At 38.7% G+C, this 18,889-nt stretch overlaps 2 protein-coding genes across 20 annotated transcripts in view; one reads left to right on the forward strand and one right to left on the reverse strand.

Annotated features, from left to right (window-relative positions):
* Window positions 1–3,245, reverse strand: part of Sel1l2 (SEL1L2 adaptor subunit of SYVN1 ubiquitin ligase) — a 137,808-nt gene extending 134,563 nt beyond the window's left edge. For 5 of the 11 annotated variants that reach the window (XM_076570736.1, XM_076570735.1, XM_042276352.2 and 2 more), the window contains exon 1: window positions 2,847–3,245. The gene's annotated coding sequence lies outside the window, so the exon portion shown is untranslated. The remainder of the gene's footprint in view (window positions 1–2,846) is intronic. The other 6 variants (XM_076570734.1, XM_042276350.2, XM_076570733.1 and 3 more) reach the window with 4 other exon arrangements.
* A 196-nt stretch (window positions 3,246–3,441) lies between these two features.
* Window positions 3,442–18,889, forward strand: part of Macrod2 (mono-ADP ribosylhydrolase 2) — a 1,982,629-nt gene continuing 1,967,181 nt past the window's right edge. For 3 of the 9 annotated variants that reach the window (XM_006983683.4, XM_042276356.2, XM_042276357.2), the window contains exons 1-2: window positions 3,442–3,738; window positions 8,764–8,880. In XM_006983683.4, the coding sequence (XP_006983745.1) occupies window positions 3,693–3,738; window positions 8,764–8,880 (163 nt within the window). In that variant the 5' untranslated portion in view covers window positions 3,442–3,692. The remainder of the gene's footprint in view (window positions 3,739–8,763; window positions 8,881–18,889) is intronic. The other 6 variants (XR_013050801.1, XM_076570745.1, XM_076570742.1 and 3 more) reach the window with 5 other exon arrangements.

The following is an 18,889-nucleotide window of genomic DNA, read 5'->3' on the forward strand; positions in this document are numbered from 1 at the left end:
TCAGTGGTTAGCTAAATCCAGACAGCATTTCTGTTGGAAAATAGAGATTTCTACACTAATCCAAGAGGTAAAGTTGAGTAGATAGAGCTCTTCATTTGATACAAACATGACAATATAAGAAGCACCTGGTATGGGGCTTAGGTTTTCACATTGCTTAACTGAATGAGTGATAAAGCTCTTTAGACCAGGAAAACTCAAAGGAGATTAAACACGGGGGAAGGATCATAAGCTCCTTTGATATCTGGAACATTTCAGGAATGTTTGAGAGATTATTTAACCCTTTTGAATGATGGTATTTTTATAATTATTAAACATAAACACTTAAACAAATACTGCCTAAATAGCAGTGTCTTAACACTATAAAAGTCCCAGTTCTTTGAACTCATATGAGAAAACAGTCAATAGTGCAACATTTATAAAAAAGTATAGGTTGGAAGGGTTGGTCCTGGGCTGGAGTGCAGCCTCTGTCTTGAAGGAAAGTTACTTAATATGAGGCACTTTCTGGCAGACACTTAACAGCATTTTAGAATAAGTCAATTTCCCCAAACAAAATATGGTATTTAATTGTTGAACTAACCTGAGATGACATAATGAAATATCCAAGACAGGCTACTTAGGAAGTAAAGGTACCCCTTTTTGCCTTTTGGTTCTGGAGGTTCAAATCCACTACTGAGTGGCCTCATTGGTTTGAGTCTCTGGTGACAATGCCATATCATGTATGGGGTGTTTGATGAAGCAACCTATTTACATCTTAGGCTAGAAAGCAGAGAGAGAGAGAAAAAAAAGGAGTCTCTCTTTTCTTTTCTTTCTTTTTTCTTTTTTTTTTTTTGTTTTTCGAGACAGGGTTTCTCTGTGTAGTTTTGGCACCTCTTCTGGAACTCATTCTGTAGCCCAGGCTGGCCTTGAACTCACAGAGATCCACCTGGCTCTGCATCTCAAGTGCTGGGATTAAAGGTGTGGGCTGCCACCACCACCTGGCAAGAAACAGGAGTCTCATAGTCCCTTTCACAGCATGCCCAATTTCACCACCTTGGAGTAATGCCACATTTGGGAAGAAAGCTTTAATATTTTCCATGTTCAAACCACATCTCTTGGTTCATGTGAACATTGCTTTGACCATCCATGAGAATGTCATCATCTTTTCTTCCTCCTTCCCTTTCTCCCAAAGTTTATCCCGTTGACAATTTTCTCTTGATTTGACTTGAATCAAAGCCCTTCTAATTTCATTGTCAATATTATTCCGAATGTTACTTCCTTCTTGCCACTTTTCTATTTCTCCCAACGGAATAATTTTTATTGATTTAATAGCATTTAAAGAAAAATTCCAAAGAAAATATCAAAATAAATATTATTTTAAGATGTTGTGAATGAATTTTTAACTCTCATTACTCAAAACATTTTATTCTGTACAATTCTAAGTGTAGCCTCTCTTTCCCTTTCTTTGTCATCATTATTATTTTTAATGCATTCTAGTCCTCTTTGGTGGAGGGCTATTTAAGGTTGAGGCAAAAAAATACTGGGATTGGGGCAAGCCTGTTGTGGAATATTAATTTTAACTAGGCAAATGCTGGGGATGTCTTTCTGGATGCTGTGAATGTGTTGGTCTGATTGATTGATAAATAAAATGCTGATTGGCCAGTAGCCAGGTAGGAAGTATAGTATAGGCGGGATAAGCAGAGAGGAGAAGGCGGGGAATGGAAGGCTGTCAAGAGATGCTGCCAGCCACCAGCACCATGAGAAGTAAGATGTAAAGTAGTGGTAAGCCACAAGCCACGTGGCAACTTATAGATTAATAGAAACGGGTTAATAAGAAATAGATAGCAAGAAGCCTGCCATGGCCATACAGTTTATAAGTAATATAAGTCTCTGTGTGTTTACTTGGATCTGAGTGGCTGTGGCCCTAACAGAACTGGAGAAATCTCCAGCTACAGACAAAGAGGTGTTACATTTGTTTCTGCTGCAGAATATTAGGTTAACTATGTGAAGGTGTGCTACATTTGTTTCTGTTGCATTTGTTAAGGATGTAAAGATGTGATACATTTGTTTGTGCTACATTTGTTTAATTATGTAAAGATGTGTTGCATTTGGTTCCTCTTGCCTGTCTAAGGCACCTGATTGGTTTAATAAAAAGCTAAAAGACCAATAGCTAGGCAGAAGAGGGATAGGTGGGGCTGGTGGGCAGAGAGAATAAGTAGGAGGAGAAATCTAGGAGAGAAAAGAAGAGAATGAGGGAGAAAGAGAGGGACATACCCAGAGCCAGAAGCCAGGAAGCTGCTAGCCAGGAGAAGCAGTTTTAAAAGTAAGACATACAGAAAGTAAGAAAGGTACCCCCCCCCCCCGAGGCAAAATGTAGGTAAAGAGAAACATTAAAATAATAACTAAGATAAGTCCAAGCCTTCACAACTAATAACAAGTCTCCATGTCTTGATTTTGGAGCTGGTTGTTGGCTTAAAAGAAAGCCTGTTACACAAGCCTAAGCTACAAAGAGACCCAATATAAAAAAAAAATCGTGCTTTATATGGTTATTTGCCAACACATGTAACATAAACCCCCAATTGAATAAATGTGACTTTTCCAAATCCACTCACTAAGCCAGCTTTGTGGAGAGAGACAATACATTTGGGGTAGAAGAGGACGCAAAAGTTATAGAACATAGGTTCTAGGTCACTGTACTCTTGTAGTAGAGTTTCCTGCAATTGAATTTTCTGAATCATGACAGAACTACCTAGGGTCAAGCTAGACCTTTGGATCAGAAGCCATTTTGAAGTCAACCAAGAATAAAAGACAACCAGGCACTGGGTAATCCTCTTTGGAATTTGCTTTGATGTAGGACTTGGTCCCAATACCTTTTGCTTGCCAGTTCTTAAAACTCTTGAGTTGGCCCGGTGTACTCTGAAGCTTTCTGAACTTCACAGAATTCCAAGGAAATCTCTAACCCAAGACTGAACAGCGGATTGCTCAGGGTCTGAAACCATTTCTTTTGGTTCTATTTCCCCACCAAGAGGAAAGCGTCCGATTATCAGGTAAAACCTTTCCAGACGAGGCGGTGACAGTGAGCTCGGACATCTCCTAGGACCCACGACCACTTCATCCTGCAGTCCCCCACACAGCTGTCTCACTCTCGCAGCTGGCTCCGGGTCACCTGGCGCACCTGCCAACGGGCCACGCCCTCAGTCCCTGCTCCTCCCGCTCCCCGCAGGCAGCTGCTGCACGCCCCGCCCCCCGGCCGCGGAGCGGCCTCCGGCTCGGGCTCTGGCCCCGCCCCCTTCCAGCTCCCCAACGTCCCCGGCGTCGAGCCCAAGCCTGCGCCTGCGCCTGCGCCCTGAGGCTGAAGCCGGGGCGCGCCTTGGCTAGAACGCGGAGAGCGGCGGGCGGAGCAGCCAATGGGCGGCGGCGCTGCCTAGCGGCCGGGAGGCGGGGCCTGCGCGGGTGTTAGGTTAGCGCGAGGCGTGACCTAGTTGACAGGCTCTGAGGTGCTGCTGTGGCGGCGGCCGCGGGGCAGAGCGGGCGGGCTGAGGGAGGAGGGCGGCGACGGGCGAGCGGCGAGCGGCGCGGGACGCAGAGCCTTTGCACTTTTCCCACCCGAGTGTTTTTTCCCCCCCTCCATCCCCCCTTCCCCCCCACTCCACACACCCTGTTTGCCCGTGAGCCTGGGGAACTTGCAGCTTAAAGCCAGCCACCCCCACGGCAGCATGTACCCCAGCAACAAGAAGAAAAAGGTGTGGAGAGAGGAGAAAGGTAACCGGCCCCGAGGACCCGGGGGCGGGCGGCGGGTGGGTGGGGGCGGGCGGGGGGCCCGGCGGGGCGGCCAGGCGCCCTCCGCCCGCAGCCTCCTCGCGCCTTCTCGGCCGGTGCGGCTCCCGCCCGCGGCCGCGTCCACGTCCACGCGCGCGCGCACCCGCCCGCGGCCGCGCGCCGCCGCTCCCGGGCACCTGCGGCTCGCGCACGTGCGGGCGCACACCCCCCTGGGCGCCGAGTCACCTCCTCCCCGACGTGCTCGCCTTCGGGACCCCAGCTGGGAGTTTGCACCGCCCCCCGCCTCTGTCCCAGCCCCGGTGTCCGGCGCACAGGTGCCCGCCGGCCGGTGCCCAGGCTCCTACTGCTGCTGCTGCTGCTGAGGAGCCTAGGCGAGCCTGCACCTGCACCTGCTTTCCCTCCTTTCCCCGCCTCCGTCCCTCCCTCCATCCCAAACTGGCTCGGGGGTCCCCCCCCCGCCCCCCCCCGCTCCGCTCAGCTGCAGTGTGACTTCTGGAATTTGGAACCTAAGAGGAGCATCTTATGGGCGGCGAGGCTAAGTGCCTTCCGAGAAGTCTGAATGGGCTTTCCCCCCCGCGATGTGTTTCTCGGTTACATCCCCATTCATAGTGGGGAGTCGCACAGAGTAAGACTGCGTGCACTCTGTGAATGAACCCTTCCCTGAGTTGTGTGCACACCGAGGCTTATCCAAATCCGTTAGATTGACAGTGGCACTCGTTCCTTTAAGAAGTAGAACTGGTGTGGTTTTTTTTTTTTTTTTTTCCTCTCCTGTCTGTCTCATCTCAGTTTCACAGGTCATATTTTGATGTAATGCTTGACTCTGGCGTATTTTCCGTCATCTTTTAACCTTTTATTCCTGCCCCTTCCCATTACAGATAAGCCATTTGCATTGCTACTACTGACTTGAACGAAATCCGTATATACAGGATGAAGTTGAGCAAGGGTGCACAGATTTCTCTGGGCTGTCTTACAGAACAGAGATAAAGGGGTGAAAGTTGGTTTTCTTGCCGATAGCTTGTTAAACATTTTCATTTCAAGCCCCTTGGCCTTTATGAGCCTTTTGGCCAAACAGTAGCTGCAAGAGTGAGGATTAGGAAGAATTCTCTAAATAGTGACTGCTTTAACAATGCATGAAAAAAAGGAGCGAGGAGGGAAGTTTTCAAATTCCCTGCAGGGAAGACGTAACATGACTGAACTGCACAGTTGAAGTGCCCTGTAAATATTGAAAGATCTGCTTCAGCGTCCTTGTCTTAATGACTAGGAGTGTTGAGAGAACTAAAACTTAAGATGTCACAAAACAAATGCTGTTTAGAACCAGGGTCTGATAGCAGGGCTGGACGCGTAGCTCACTGGGAGAGCATTCGCTGACCTTCAGTAGGACTCTCTTCACCCAACACTGGGGAAAAAAAAAAAAAACTAAAGTAAATTAAGAGTTCAGGAAAGAGTCATGTATGTGAAACAGTGTGACATTTTACTAGTGCTTTGCTTTTGTAGTAGCACTTTCACTTGAACACAGTTCTGTGAGCATTGGAAAAATCACACCCATTTTTTGATGGTCTTGATATGTTAACTTTGTATAATTGATGATAATAAAATAGTGTAAAACCATTGACATTTGTTCTTACTAACATGAGTCATTGAAAATATAGTGAATATCTAAAGACTATTTTTATGTTAGAAAAACAGCTCCTAAAGTAATATCTATACACTTGGACTGTGATGAGCAGACATTTCAGAATCTCTCTGTAATATCTTAATTATTTTTGCCTTTTGTTTCTTCTAAAGGGAAAATATGACCAAATATTTCTTTTTAAAAAATAAGCAAATGCACAAAGAAGGCTTCTAGTTACTTTCTTTTATCCCAGACTGAGCTGTTTCTGCATGAAGGGTAAAGTTAAAGGGAGATATTAGGAAGTGAATTCTTTGTATCTGTCCTCTCAGGATGTTCGTTTTTTTGGAATAGTAAAGAGTGAACTATCATCTGTTAATCCACCAAAAAGGAGCTCAGGATTTATCATACAATAAAGATACCAATGGGATTCATGCCCTTTTCCTCTCATCCCACTGGAGAGTTGATGGCTTAGAACTTTTGCAGCTGTTACTGAAATCTAAATGAAGGCTTACCCAGTTCATTGAAATGTCAAGGCATTTTAGAAACTTTTTAATTCAGTACCCCATGTAGGAAGTAGAACTGTTTATATACTTGGTTCACGGAGAAAGGATTCATTATAAAGATGAAGCATTAGCAGAAGAAAGTTTGGCAACGCCTGAGAAACTATGTCTTTTGCTTTCCATTTGTTTTACTGCTTAAACAAGTAATGGAGGATTTCTTGGTTAATATTGTCTTACCATTTTGAGCCCTAATTCAGAATCATTTCATGTGAATTTTCATTTCAAGCATTGTTTTTATTGTATTACATTTGGTGTTGTTTTTGTTCTAAGTATGTACATTTACTTTTAAATAAATAGAATGACAGTCATTTCTGTCTGTAACTTCTGGCATTTACATAAACAGTTGATTCATAGTGTCCCTCAGCCTGCTGTCTAGCTGTAATAATTCTGCACTGTGATCTGAGCTTTTAAAGCAGTGCTTTTGCCACTGAGGGTCAGTTCCCTTTTCTGACTTTGCGAGCCACTTCCAAAGCTACTTCTTCAACCTTCCTATTCTACCTGTTATTCTGTAATGAACAGGTGACACTGCCTTTATCATTCATGGAGAAATTAAGTCTCACTGGACAGTAGCAGCTCTAGCATGCTCTCCATGGTGTCATTATGGCTGTTTCTTTACATTTAATTTAGGTTTTGTTCCCATTTTAGAGGGGCCACTTTTCTTCATTGTTTTAGGTTAGATTAACCCTTGTGCTTGTGCTCTTTATTCAGTTGCTTATTGTTTTTGAGATCTTGTGCCATCATGTATTCATTCTTTGGATATGTGTAATTTTTCACCATCTTTGTCTTTTCTCTGCTGTCTACAACAGTGGTCTTAATGTTTGACCTTTCACAGGGATTCACCTTGAGTTGTGCTCCTTGTCCTCACTGCTTCCCTCCCTCCCTCCCTCCCTCCCTCCCTCCCTCCCTCCCTCCCTCCCCTCCCTCCCTCCCTCCCTTCCTTCCTCCTTCCCTCCCTCCCTCCCTTCTTTTTTTTTTTTTTTTAAAGACAGGATCTAATTCTGTGTAGCTTAGGTTGGCCTAGAACTCATTCTGTAACCAGAGTTGGTCCTGAACATGTGGCAATCCTCTTGCTTTGACCCCCAAGTGCTAGATTACACGTGTGAGCCTCTATATCAGGCCTCACTTTCTTTTTTTTTTTTTTTCAGTACCCCAGAGTCCTGGATTTCAGTTATATTTGAATGAAACTAGTGTTTCTAAAGTGATTGAGTGATGATGATGAACGTAGTAATAGTTATTGAAGTCCTGTTTTGTGCTCTGTGCTGTTTTTAATGCCTTATATGGGTTTTATCATTTGATTCTCCCAACTCATGAAAGTAGAAAATGGTATGAGGTAATGCAGGGTTAAGCTTTAAATACAGTTGTCCCATTTCAAACCCTAGTTGGCACTGGTCTACAAGCTCTGGGACGTTATGTGAGTTGTCTGGCCTCTCTGCCTCAGTTGCCTCACCTGAAAGTTGGGAAGAATACCTGTAATTATCTCATGAAGAATTGAGACAAAAAGAGATGAGGCAATTGATCTAAGACCATATAGATTCATATAATGATTTAGGTCATAGGCCAAACTCTGTCAACCACTGCTCTGTTTTCAGTGCTATTGGTCACCCAGTTGATAAGACAGTGGCTTTGTAAAATAATTATTTTCTCTGACCTTCCTGTAGAACTTAATAGTATTTTTCTCCTTATATGTATTAAAGCTCTTTTCTCTATATCATTGGACCTCACAACCTTGGTGACAACTAGATTATATTTCATTATTCTTCTTTGTAACTGTTGTTGAATTTAACAACTTTTCTCTCTTTTTTTCCTGTTTTCTGTCCTCCCTCTAGGACCAAAAATTTATTTTTTACATTAAAAATAAGTAGATTTACTGTTTTCCTGCTTTCTAGTGGATCATCTTGTGTGCAAACCAGGATATTCATATTCAACTTTAAATTAATGGTCTTTTTTTTTTAAACCTAAAAGAAGGGCTATACAGCATGCCATACAAGTTCCTGTACAATTTTTCTCTTCTGTGGTCCTTCCCTTCCAGATAACATCTTATAGTTTCATTAAGCAACATCTTATAGTTTCATTAAGCAATTTATGTCTCCTTGTTTTTATTGTTGTTCTGTTTGTTGAAGTGTCCTCATTTTTTACCTCTTTGTGGGAAGAAACTTATCTGTGCTTCATTAGTCATGACTTGTTATAAAAATTATTTTAGTGATACAAACATTGGAAACACTTGGCACCCAGTGAGCTCTTTATAAACAGCATCATCTGCTATTCTAAGATGCTGTTTTATATTTTAATCTTAGAGTGTATATTTAAAATATGCATATTATACCAGCATAATGCTATTACCGAATTGAGAGTACACTTTCATTGTTGATGGCCTTGTAAAATTGAGGAAACAGCTTTGTAGTTATGTTTCTTGTGCTCTCACTGCTTGGACATACCTGTCTCAGCAGTCTGCACTTTACTTAATTGATACTCTTTTGTAACTTACTCAGTTGCTCTTTTGCCCTGTGAACTGAAAAATCATTCTTCCTGAAGTCTGTAAATGCATCACCTAGCATGCACTCCATGTTAGTCGGTGATGATAAGAAGAGTAAATGACTTTACTTATTTCTTGGGCCATTTTAGGAACTTAGTCTCAACCAGCTTTGATTTTACGTTTCTTGCTAATGTGGAATTAATTTGACCTCCTTTAACCCTCAAATATGAAATCATTGGATTGCATTTTGGTGTTCTTTAAATCTTTGGTTAGTATAGCATGATTAATATTTATAAATGTATTCAGTAGTTCCCAAGATTAAAATTTAAATACAAATGGAAATTCTGCTTTTATTTTGCAAGAACGTTTGCTGAAGATGACCTTAGAGGAGAGACGCAAAGAATACATAAGGGACTATGTTCCTCTGAGCACCATTCTGTCATGGAAGGAGGAGATGAAGAGCAAGGGCCAAAATGATGGTAAGTTTCTCAAGACAATTTTTAGGCAGATGCTGTTCCCATATATATCATGTAAGACAATTGTTGACAGAAATGAATAACTGATATTCATGAATGAGGTATTTTTGAAATTATTGTTTGGTTGCTTTTAGTTACCCATCACATCCTTCTTAAGCTTAGGAATGTATAGTAACATAATTTGTGTTCTGAAATATACCACGTTTTCAATACAGTACTTTTTACAAGTACTTTTTTATTTTTTAAAAACTATTCTGCATCAGATCTTAAGAGAAAATGCTATAGAGATTTAGTCATTGGTGGTGTGGCATTTTGACCTTGCATTAGTTTCATTTCCATTGGATTTTCTTTATCTTATTTTAATGGTTGCATATGGCTAAGAGAGTATATTGCAATACAGAAAAACAACATTTCAGAGCACTTTAGAGAATGTATGTTTTATATGGTATGGTATTTTATGTCTACATGTAAAAACATTTGACAAAATTTACTTAGTGTTTTTTGGTTTGATGAAAGTCTGGATTGTATTAGAGTATAAGCAGATTTTAAACATTAAATGGTACATGAAAATTGGTTATTCAGTATCAAGTGGTCAGCCTGAAATCATATACACACAAGCAACATGAAATGGAATCAGCAAATTGTATTTGTATATTTATACATAGTATTTATATGTATACATAAAATATCCAAAGAAAAAGAGGCTATTTGTGGGGGAGATGGAAGGGGTTGGAGGGAGGAAAGGAAAGGAAGGAAATAATGCAATTATATTTTAATAATTTTTTAAAGTTTCTAAACAGAAAATTATACATTTAACAGATAATTGATATACTTATCTCAGAATTAATAGTCATTGGTGTTAATCTTGATGTGAGGTTTAGACAAACAGCATACTTCGGAGCAAGGAAATTAACTTTGTGAAGTGGACTTGGACAATTCGTTTTGCAGGTTGTGTCCTTAGACTGATGACAGTACTCAGTACCTTGGGATCAGAAAATGAAACCCAATCGTGGAATTGTGGACAAAACCTGTGGAGAAAAACAGCTGATTTAAGCTTTGGTGTTTGTGAAAAGAACACGGTTGGGTTGAGCTTTAGACACCTTTCTTTCTTGGAAGGAGGAACAGGTGTGACACCTGGGAATCTGGGGCTAGAGCATTGCTACAGGTTTGGCAGCTTGGGTCCTTAGTTACTTTAAGGCCAGTTTAGGCTGCATGGGCAGACACTATTTAAAAAACAAACACTGCAACAACAACAGAGGCCAAGCTTGTTAGGCTGAGAGTGAGAAGATCTTTTTAATGGGTAGGTGGGGCAGTGACTTTTCCTAAAGTTTAGTGGTGTTCTAGAGCAAGCTGATTAGGATGTTCATGTCTGACCTGCTTGGTCATTACTTTCAATAAAGGCAAGTTGTTTTTTAGTAATTGTCTCATTAAGACATTGGAGAGAAGTTAGTACTGTGTAATGCAAGAGCTTAGGGCCAGAAATCAGGAAAACAGGGTTTTCTGCCTCCTTGTGTGGGTCTCAGTTGTTTCTTACTTGTTTATACACAGCTGGTATTGAATAATTAGCTCCATGCCTAGCAAATATCCCCCATTGTTTTTGCTTCTTTCTTTCATCTGATTACCTTCTTGGTCACTGCAGTAGCAAGTCAGTTCTCTAAGGATATGGCACATAATGTTCACTTTAACAAATTTAGTCTTTTGGGGTAGAATTAGAGTCCTACTGCTGCCCGAGTATTCAAAGAGCAGTGTTGGAACGTAATGTTTAGAAACTTGGTTTTCTTGAGGGCTACTTCTGTTTTCTTTATTTCATTTAATTTTTTTACATTTATTTAGTGTGTGTGTGTGTGTGTGTGTGTGTGTGTGTGTGTGTGTGTGTGTGTGTGTGTGTGTGTTTGAGTGTTTGTAGGGGCAAGTTATGTTAGTACCACACCCCACTGTCCAGGTCAGAGGATGTCTTATAGGAGTCAGATCCCCACTTCCGCTATGTGTCTTGGGAATATAGTTTAGGTTGTCATGCTTGGTGGCAAGCATCTTTATCTGTTGAGCCATTTCACTGGCCCTGGCTATTTCTCTTTAAAGATTCAGCCAACAAATTACCATATTTGGTAGAATTTTATTGTTAGAATTCACAGTAGTTTGGTGTATTCAGGAGTACCACATGCTAAAATATGTCTACTAAATTAGAAAATATACATTGAATACATCTGACATGTTTTTCTCTTATATGACACTGTATATTTAATCTTGTGTCTCAAATCCTGTGTCTCAAATATGAGCTTATAATTTATAAGTGATTCACAGTTATTTTATGCACTATTTTTTTTCTGTATGGTATTTTGAACCTTGAAGGCATTCCATGGGGAATTAGGTGATGTGATATGAATTATATTTCTGTTAAACAATATTTTATTCTTTCCATGTGACATTTGAAATGTTATTTGACCTTGTCTGTTGTGACCTGAAAACTGGTGGCTGGCCTCGTCCTTGTCCTTGAAATGTAACAGCTCATTATATAAGTGATGTTTGCTAATGTCTTCAATTGTACACACTTTATATATTCTTCATATGCACTTTCTTTTCGTCATTTCTTCAGTACTAAGTCATAATAAAATATTAGACAAGACAGTTTTAGTACTTTAAAAGATGTTTAGTTAATTGGTGAATAGGAGCACAATAAATTATGTACATATGTACATTATGCATGAAATGTCATAGTAAAATTTATTTTGTATAATTAGACACAGTGGGAAGTTGCATATATGAACTCATAGTGATTGTGTCAGCATGCATAAGACCTGAGCAAGCTCCAGCCAGATAGAATCCCATTGTGGATGTGGGCATGAATTCCCATCCCTAGCTGGGGAGCTATTGGCTTTTGCCGGCTGCTGAGAGATTTTTTTTTTAATGGTATTACCCCTGGCATATTGACCACACTCCAAGGCAGGCCCCACACCCACTAGTAGGTGGCTAGTACAAACTGGACTTGATGGTTTTAAAAAAAGAGAGAAGGAAAACCAGAGTTGGGTGAGCAGGTAGGTGAATCAGGGAGAAGTTGTGAGGGGACCCCACACTATTATGTTAATGATTATGTTAATCAAAATACATTGTGAAAAAGTCTCAAAGAATTAATAAAAACATTACTTAAAACAATAAACATGTATAATTAATATATGCTAATAAAATACTGGGGATAACCCAGGCCTTTGTTCATGCCAGAAAGCTCTCTACCAACTGAGCTACATCTCTAGTCTATAGGTCATTATTTTGAATGTTTGAAGTGCAACTGAGGAATAAAAATAACAAAACTTTATACTTAATTTTATTCAAATATCAGAAAATATTCTTTGAAAATAGTTTTGTTAGAAAACTTCACATTTCATATCTTATATATGCTTCCATTCAAATCTGATAATAGAGGTCATTTAGAAAACACCAAACTCTAAAATTCTGAAGTGTGCAGTCTGTAAGTCTGAATTACTTAAACATTTTTGGAGGTAATTGGAAACGTTTTGACATGTATGTATAGGTTGATTAAAGAGTAGAGGCACATTTATAATCTTTAGCTTCTTTCATATTAAAATTAGTAAGATAGCATACAAGTTCAGTATTATTAATTCTCCTTTCATTTGAACTGATTTCTACTCTTAAAAATTTATTTCTGTGAAAAATGATGGCCCATCAGCTGTGGTACTGCTTGTCTGTAATTCCAGTATCCCAACTACTTGGGAGACTGAAGCAGGCAGATTTTAAATTAGAGGTTTGTCTGGACAACAGTGTGGTGTCTTTTCTCTTAATTTTTTTTTTAAATGAGAAAGAAAAAACATTATGCCCTAACCACTGCGTCTTTTACTCTCTTTACTTTGAGATCTAATGTGAGTAGGATTTGAAATCCTGGTCAATGAATGACTTGTGTACCAAGCTGAAAAGTAATGTTTAGAAGTCATCAAAAACTTATCTTTTTCATTTGGACATGGTTTTAAATTTCATTTTTAATTATACAGTCTCTAGTAATTTTACATATGAATGTAATGTATTTAGATTTATATCCTCTCCCCACTAGCCCTCCAACTCCTGGAACCACTCCTGCCTCTAAACTTCAGATCTTCATTTGTTAAAAGTGTATCTTAATCATCTTTCAATATTAGTGTATAACCTAGTACTTTTATTTTAGTAAGTTTATAATAACCACTTTTGATTGGCAGTATGTTTATGAATTATAAGGACTAAGGAAATTGGAATGTAAATGGTTATTCTATAGAACAGTCTATGGAGAAGGATGTGGGTAAGAGTTTTGTATAACATTCAGTACTTGGTTTTTTTTTTCCCTTTATCCCCTTTTATTGAAAATATATTTTTTTCTCACTTAATATACCCTGATTATGATTTCCCCTCCCTCTACTTCTCCTAGTTTCTTCCCACCTTTCCCCTCCCCCACCTGGCTCCACTCCCTCTTTGTCTCTCATTGGAAAACAAACAGGTTTCTAAGGGGTAATAATAAAATATAAGCTAAAACAAAAATTAACAGATTGGAATTGGACAAAACAGAAGGAAAAGAGTTCAAGAGAAGGCACAAGAACCAGAGACCCGCTCCTTGGCACACTCAGGAATCACATAAAAAACACAAATTCGAAGCCATAATATATACACAAAGGACCTGATGCAAACCTGCATAGGCCCTATACATGCTGCCTCAATCTCTGAGTTCATATGTAACATTGATTTAGAGGGTCTTGTTTTCTTGGTGTCTTTCTTCTCCTCTGGCTCTTACACTCTTTCTGTTGTTAAAAAAAAAAAAAAGCAACATAGCAATAAAAATATTCCTAATGGCATTTTGCTGTGCTCATGATCAGCACCTTGCTTAGCCATCATCAGAGAAGCTTCCTCCTGCAGCAGATGGGAACAAATATAGAACCATAGCCAGACATTAATGCAAAGAATAACAGACCTTGGAACACTCAACCCCAAATGGACATCTCCATCAAATTCTTCCCCTCAGGCCTCAAGGAACCCCGAGGAAGAGGAGGCAGAATGAGTTTTGTTAAGCTGTAAAAAGAGAAGTTGGGGCTGGAGTGGTGGTAGAGACAGTGGTAGAGATAAAGTGCTTGCTATGCCAAGTGTGAGGACCCAGACTTTGGATCTCTAGAACCCACCCAAAATCCCTGTAGGCATGGTGGCTGGCTGTAATCTCAGCACTTGGGAGGAAGGTACAGGAGATCTCTAGGGCTAACTTGCTAGCTAGGTTAGCTGAGCAGCAAGTTCTGGGTTCAGTTGAGAGTCCTTGCTTCAGTAAATCAAGTGGAGAGGAATAGAGAAAGACTCCCAATGTCAGCACTGAGCCTCTACTTGCATATGTGTATATGCATCTGCAGACACATGCACCTGCACACATAGAAACATGTATGAACACCACACACAGTGCACAAACACAGACACACACACAAAAGATAGAAAAATAAAGTACTGTTTCTGACTTTTACGGTATTAATTGCATTATTTTATTAAATGTTGGATTATGGTTGAATGATAGGATATAGCTGGAAATGACCAAATAGTTGAGAAATGGTATTAAAACAGGATGGGTTTAGTCCAACCTTTTAGGAGGCAGGGGGAGAGGGGGCAGAAGGGGGCAGAGAGGGGCAGAGGCAGGTGGGTTCCTGTGAGTTCAAGGCCAGCCTGGTTGACAAAGTGAGTTCTAGGCCAACCAGGGCTCCACAGTGAAATGTCTCAAAAAACAAACAGCCCACCAAACAAAAACAGGATGGAATTTATAGAAATCTAAAAATTAGAGAAATTATTTCTTACTTCATTTCTCTGTTTTGATCTCTTTTTAGATTATATTCAGTTTAAGTACTATACTTTGAAAGTAAAATAATCGGCAGAAACAGAAAAGAGCAAAACTGCAGTTTCTTAGATACAAATCTTTTGAGTATATGTAATTTTATTTTTCCTTTGTAAATGATCTTAATGTGAATTTTAAAATCTTCATTTTGGGGTTGGAGAGATGGCTCAGTGGTTAAGAGCACTGGCTGCTTATAGAAAACCTGAGTTCAGTTCTCAAAATCCATTTTGGTCTGCCCACAATCACCTGTAACTCTAATTCCAGGGGATTCTGTACCCTTTTCTGACCTCTGTGGGCACTGCAGGCACATGATACACAGACATACAAGAGGGCAAAACACCCATACATATTATTTTGTGAAATAATACAATAAAAAATTTAAAACTATAAGCACACTTTGATTTATTCTGTAAGCAGTCACAAAAAGATAGTGTACAACTAAAATCTATATTTAAACAAAACAGTTCTGAAATCCTAACATGGGCTTTATTCTCCAAGCTTTTGCTTTTTTGTTCTCTTTTGCCGATAGCCATCTTCCTTTCTGTTTCTGGAGGAAGCACTGTTCATTTTACCTGCATGATTATTGTCATCTTTAAAGTCTTGAAGTTGAAAGACATCTATTCCCCCCCACAAAGTTTTCCTTTACTCACTTTTTGAAACAGTTTCTTTTCTATGTTCCTTTTCATAGAGTGATGATAGCAGTTGGCTCTATGTAGTCAATAGTAAGGTTATCTGATGAGGGTCTGTCTCCTTTATGATACTGTAATTACCATGAAAATGGGGACTGTATTGTCTTCAGTATTCTTTGTGTCCTTGGTTGTCTAGCATAGTGCTTTTTACACAATAGATGGTGATTAATTGTCCTATGAGGTGACTAAATGGTAAACTCATTTGCCCATTAATATTATCAGTTTTTCCTTCCCACCTTTCATATTTTATAAAGATTCGTATGAGAGCTTAGAAATTAATCCAGATGTTTGTTTGTTTATTTGTTTATTTAAAAAAAACAACTTGTGTTTCCATTATTCAGGTTTCAGGACTGTTTGCTTCCTCATGATGCTTACATAAGGCATTCTTTGCTATGCTGTTTAGCCACATCTCACATCCCCCTTCATATTCATGTATCTTCTTTCTCTCATCCTTAGCCCCTCATTTTTCTTTTTAATTATAATCTTTCATAGATTTAACAGTCTCTAAAATCTCTGGATCCTTACAGTATTTCAACTTTCCCCTCTAGCTGTTTTTACCCACCCTAATTTTTCTCTTTTAAGTCATTTTAGTAATTACTCTTTATCTTTCACACTAACTTACCCTACTTTCCTCCCACTCCTAATCTTATTTTTTTATTTGAATTAGCCAGATTATTTTTAATGCTGCTAATAAATACGTTGCATCTTTGTAATATAAAGTTGGTTCAATTAAGTTTCAAATGTTGTATAACACAATGATAAATTTCAGTAATGAAGATTTTACTTAAGTTGTATGTACATATTTAATTGAGGCAAGGATGCAAATTCATGGGTTAATTGCATTGTATATTGTTATTTTGTATTTATATTGTTACAACTTCAGTTTCGATTAATCTAAATGATAGGAGAGTTTAAGTTAGATAAGTGAAAATATATACAATTGAGCCTGTTGCATGAATTTTTAAGATTGCCAATAATAACAATTTTAACATGTTTCCATTCTAGATGTATTCATTTTGGCATTATTGATTCTTCATATTCAATAGCAGGAAGTTGTTTTAATATTACACCCGTTGCAAAGTTAGTAAATTTGCTTCAAAGCCAACTATGACTACAGATAGAATTTAGTTCTTGAGTCACACTAAATAGCTTGTAAATATTTTGAAAATAAATGGTAGCTATAACTGAAAACATTGAAATTTCTCTTTAATGATGTTCTTGTGCAGCCTTGAGCACTCATTGAATCAAACATTTGTGAAGTATGATTATTTGACTTGTGAAGTGGAGAAGATAAGGTATATGAAGTTCTGTAGGAATTCACAATCACAATGTTTCTGCTTGTCCTCTGCTTCATTTCAACTATTTTTTAGATGGTTTTGACAACACATAAATATGTACTGCTGATGTATCACTGAGTATTAAGTAGATTGTTCTTGTATAAAGCGTGTTAAAAGATAGAAACCAAACCAATCTTAAATCTTATTTTTAAAAATACTTTAAGGATAACTTAGAATCATGGTTTTAAGATAATATATATATATAGTTCTCTACTAGTTGTATTTTACACACTAAATTTCACAATAATGTGAGTTTTACTTAAATATTAGTTGCTCAGTGCAAATAGACACCCTGAGATTTGTACAGGTTGGTGGTAGCCAAAGACAACACACTTTCAGTTCTAGTGGCCTTCCTTTGTGAGTCTTCATAATGTACTCTGCCCTCTTTTATTTATTTTAAATCTATGAATTTCATGACCGTCTTCTTTTATGGAATATTTAATTGCTGAAATTTTCCGTAAGTATTGAAAACAAGAATTGAGGTGCAGCTTATTTTTGTACTTAAGCTTTTGATTTACAAGGCTGGGGATTATTGCTCTAACACAGTATAGATAATGAGTGAAGTTTAAGAGAAGTGGCCAAGTACATGCCCAAGCAGTTGAAATCCTGTTAGATAAAGACATGAGATGTACACAAACAAACTTGAGTATGATGAGGATAAATTTGTGACTGTGCATATAATGATTTAATGTCTATGAACACTCCACACCCTTTCTGTTCATTAAAGTAATTCATTGTCCTCTTTTTTTGGGAGATGTCTCTTCTTTAATATTTTTCCTATGTTTGATAAACACATATTTATTATTTATCTCTGTATCAGTTTTCTAATAATATCCATTCATTCTTGGATTAGTTTATAGGTGTGTGCATGCACGCGTGTGCACGTGTGCGTGAGCATATGCATTCAGGGATGCAGGAGGTTGCTAGCTTCTCAGCTTCTCAATCTATCTTATAAGATTTTAAACTACTAGCCAGGCAGTGGTGGCACACACATGCTTTTAATCCCAGCACTCGGGAGGCAGAGGTAGGTGGATCTCTGTGAGTTTGAGGCCAGCCTGGTCTACAGAGCAAGATCCAGGAAAGGCGCAAAGCTACACAGAGAAACCCTGTCTCAAAAAACAAACAAACAAACAAACAAACAAACAAACAAAGATTTTAAACTACTTAAATTTTTTTATTTTGATAAAAGATAAAATTTACTATTTTAATCTTTTCAACAGTGCTGCTAGTATAGTATAGGATTCCCATTGTAGTCCTTTTGAGTGTAGAACTCAGTGGCATTAAGTAAATTTACAGTGTATGTAGCCATCTCTAGCTTTCATTACAGAACGTTTCCTCTTTCCAAATAGAAAATTTGTACTTGTGAAACAAAACTCCTAGTTTGTCCTACTCACCCAGCTACTATTACTATCTAGTCTACATTCTGTTTCTGATTTTGTTAGTTCTGGATGCCAGGTGTGAGTACAGTCATAACAGTAGTTGTCCTTTGTGTCTGGCCTGTTACACTTAGCACACTATAGATTCAACCATATTGTTTCATGTCAGAATTTTGATTTTAGTGTCATATCTTAGAGATTAAGTCAAGTATTATGAAAACTTTTATTTTTTTTAAAAGAGTTTTATGGTGGCCGGGAGGTGGTAGTGGACTCCTTTAATCCCAGCACTATAGAGGCAGAGGGAGGTGGATCTCAGTGAGTTCCAGGCCAGCCTGGTCTACAGAGTGAGTTCTAGGATAACCATGGCTACACAGAGAAACCCAGTCCTGAAAAAAAAAGTTTCATGAATTTTTGTTTTACATTTAGTTTTTGATCCACTTTGAGTTAACTTTTGTATATGATATAAAGTTCAATTTTATTCTGCATGTTGATATCCAGTTTTTAAGATATTTTATTTAAAAGTCTGTTCTTTTATAATAGCTTTTTTGACTAGCCATGGTAGTACTCTTTTTGACAGTCAGCTTTAAAATGTTCCATTGATCTATAATCTGGACTAATGCCCAGATCACACTGCTTTTTATCAATGTAGGTTTGTAGTAGGTTTTGAAATCATGAAGTGTGAGTCCTTCACTTTGTTCTTTTTTTTTTTTCCCCGTGATTTAGTTGTGTTTAATATTTATTGAGATTCCATATGAGTTTTAGGGTTGTTTC

This window comes from Peromyscus maniculatus, chromosome 4 (genome assembly GCF_049852395.1).
Source record: "Peromyscus maniculatus bairdii isolate BWxNUB_F1_BW_parent chromosome 4, HU_Pman_BW_mat_3.1, whole genome shotgun sequence".
Classification (NCBI taxonomy): domain Eukaryota; kingdom Metazoa; phylum Chordata; class Mammalia; order Rodentia; family Cricetidae; genus Peromyscus; species Peromyscus maniculatus.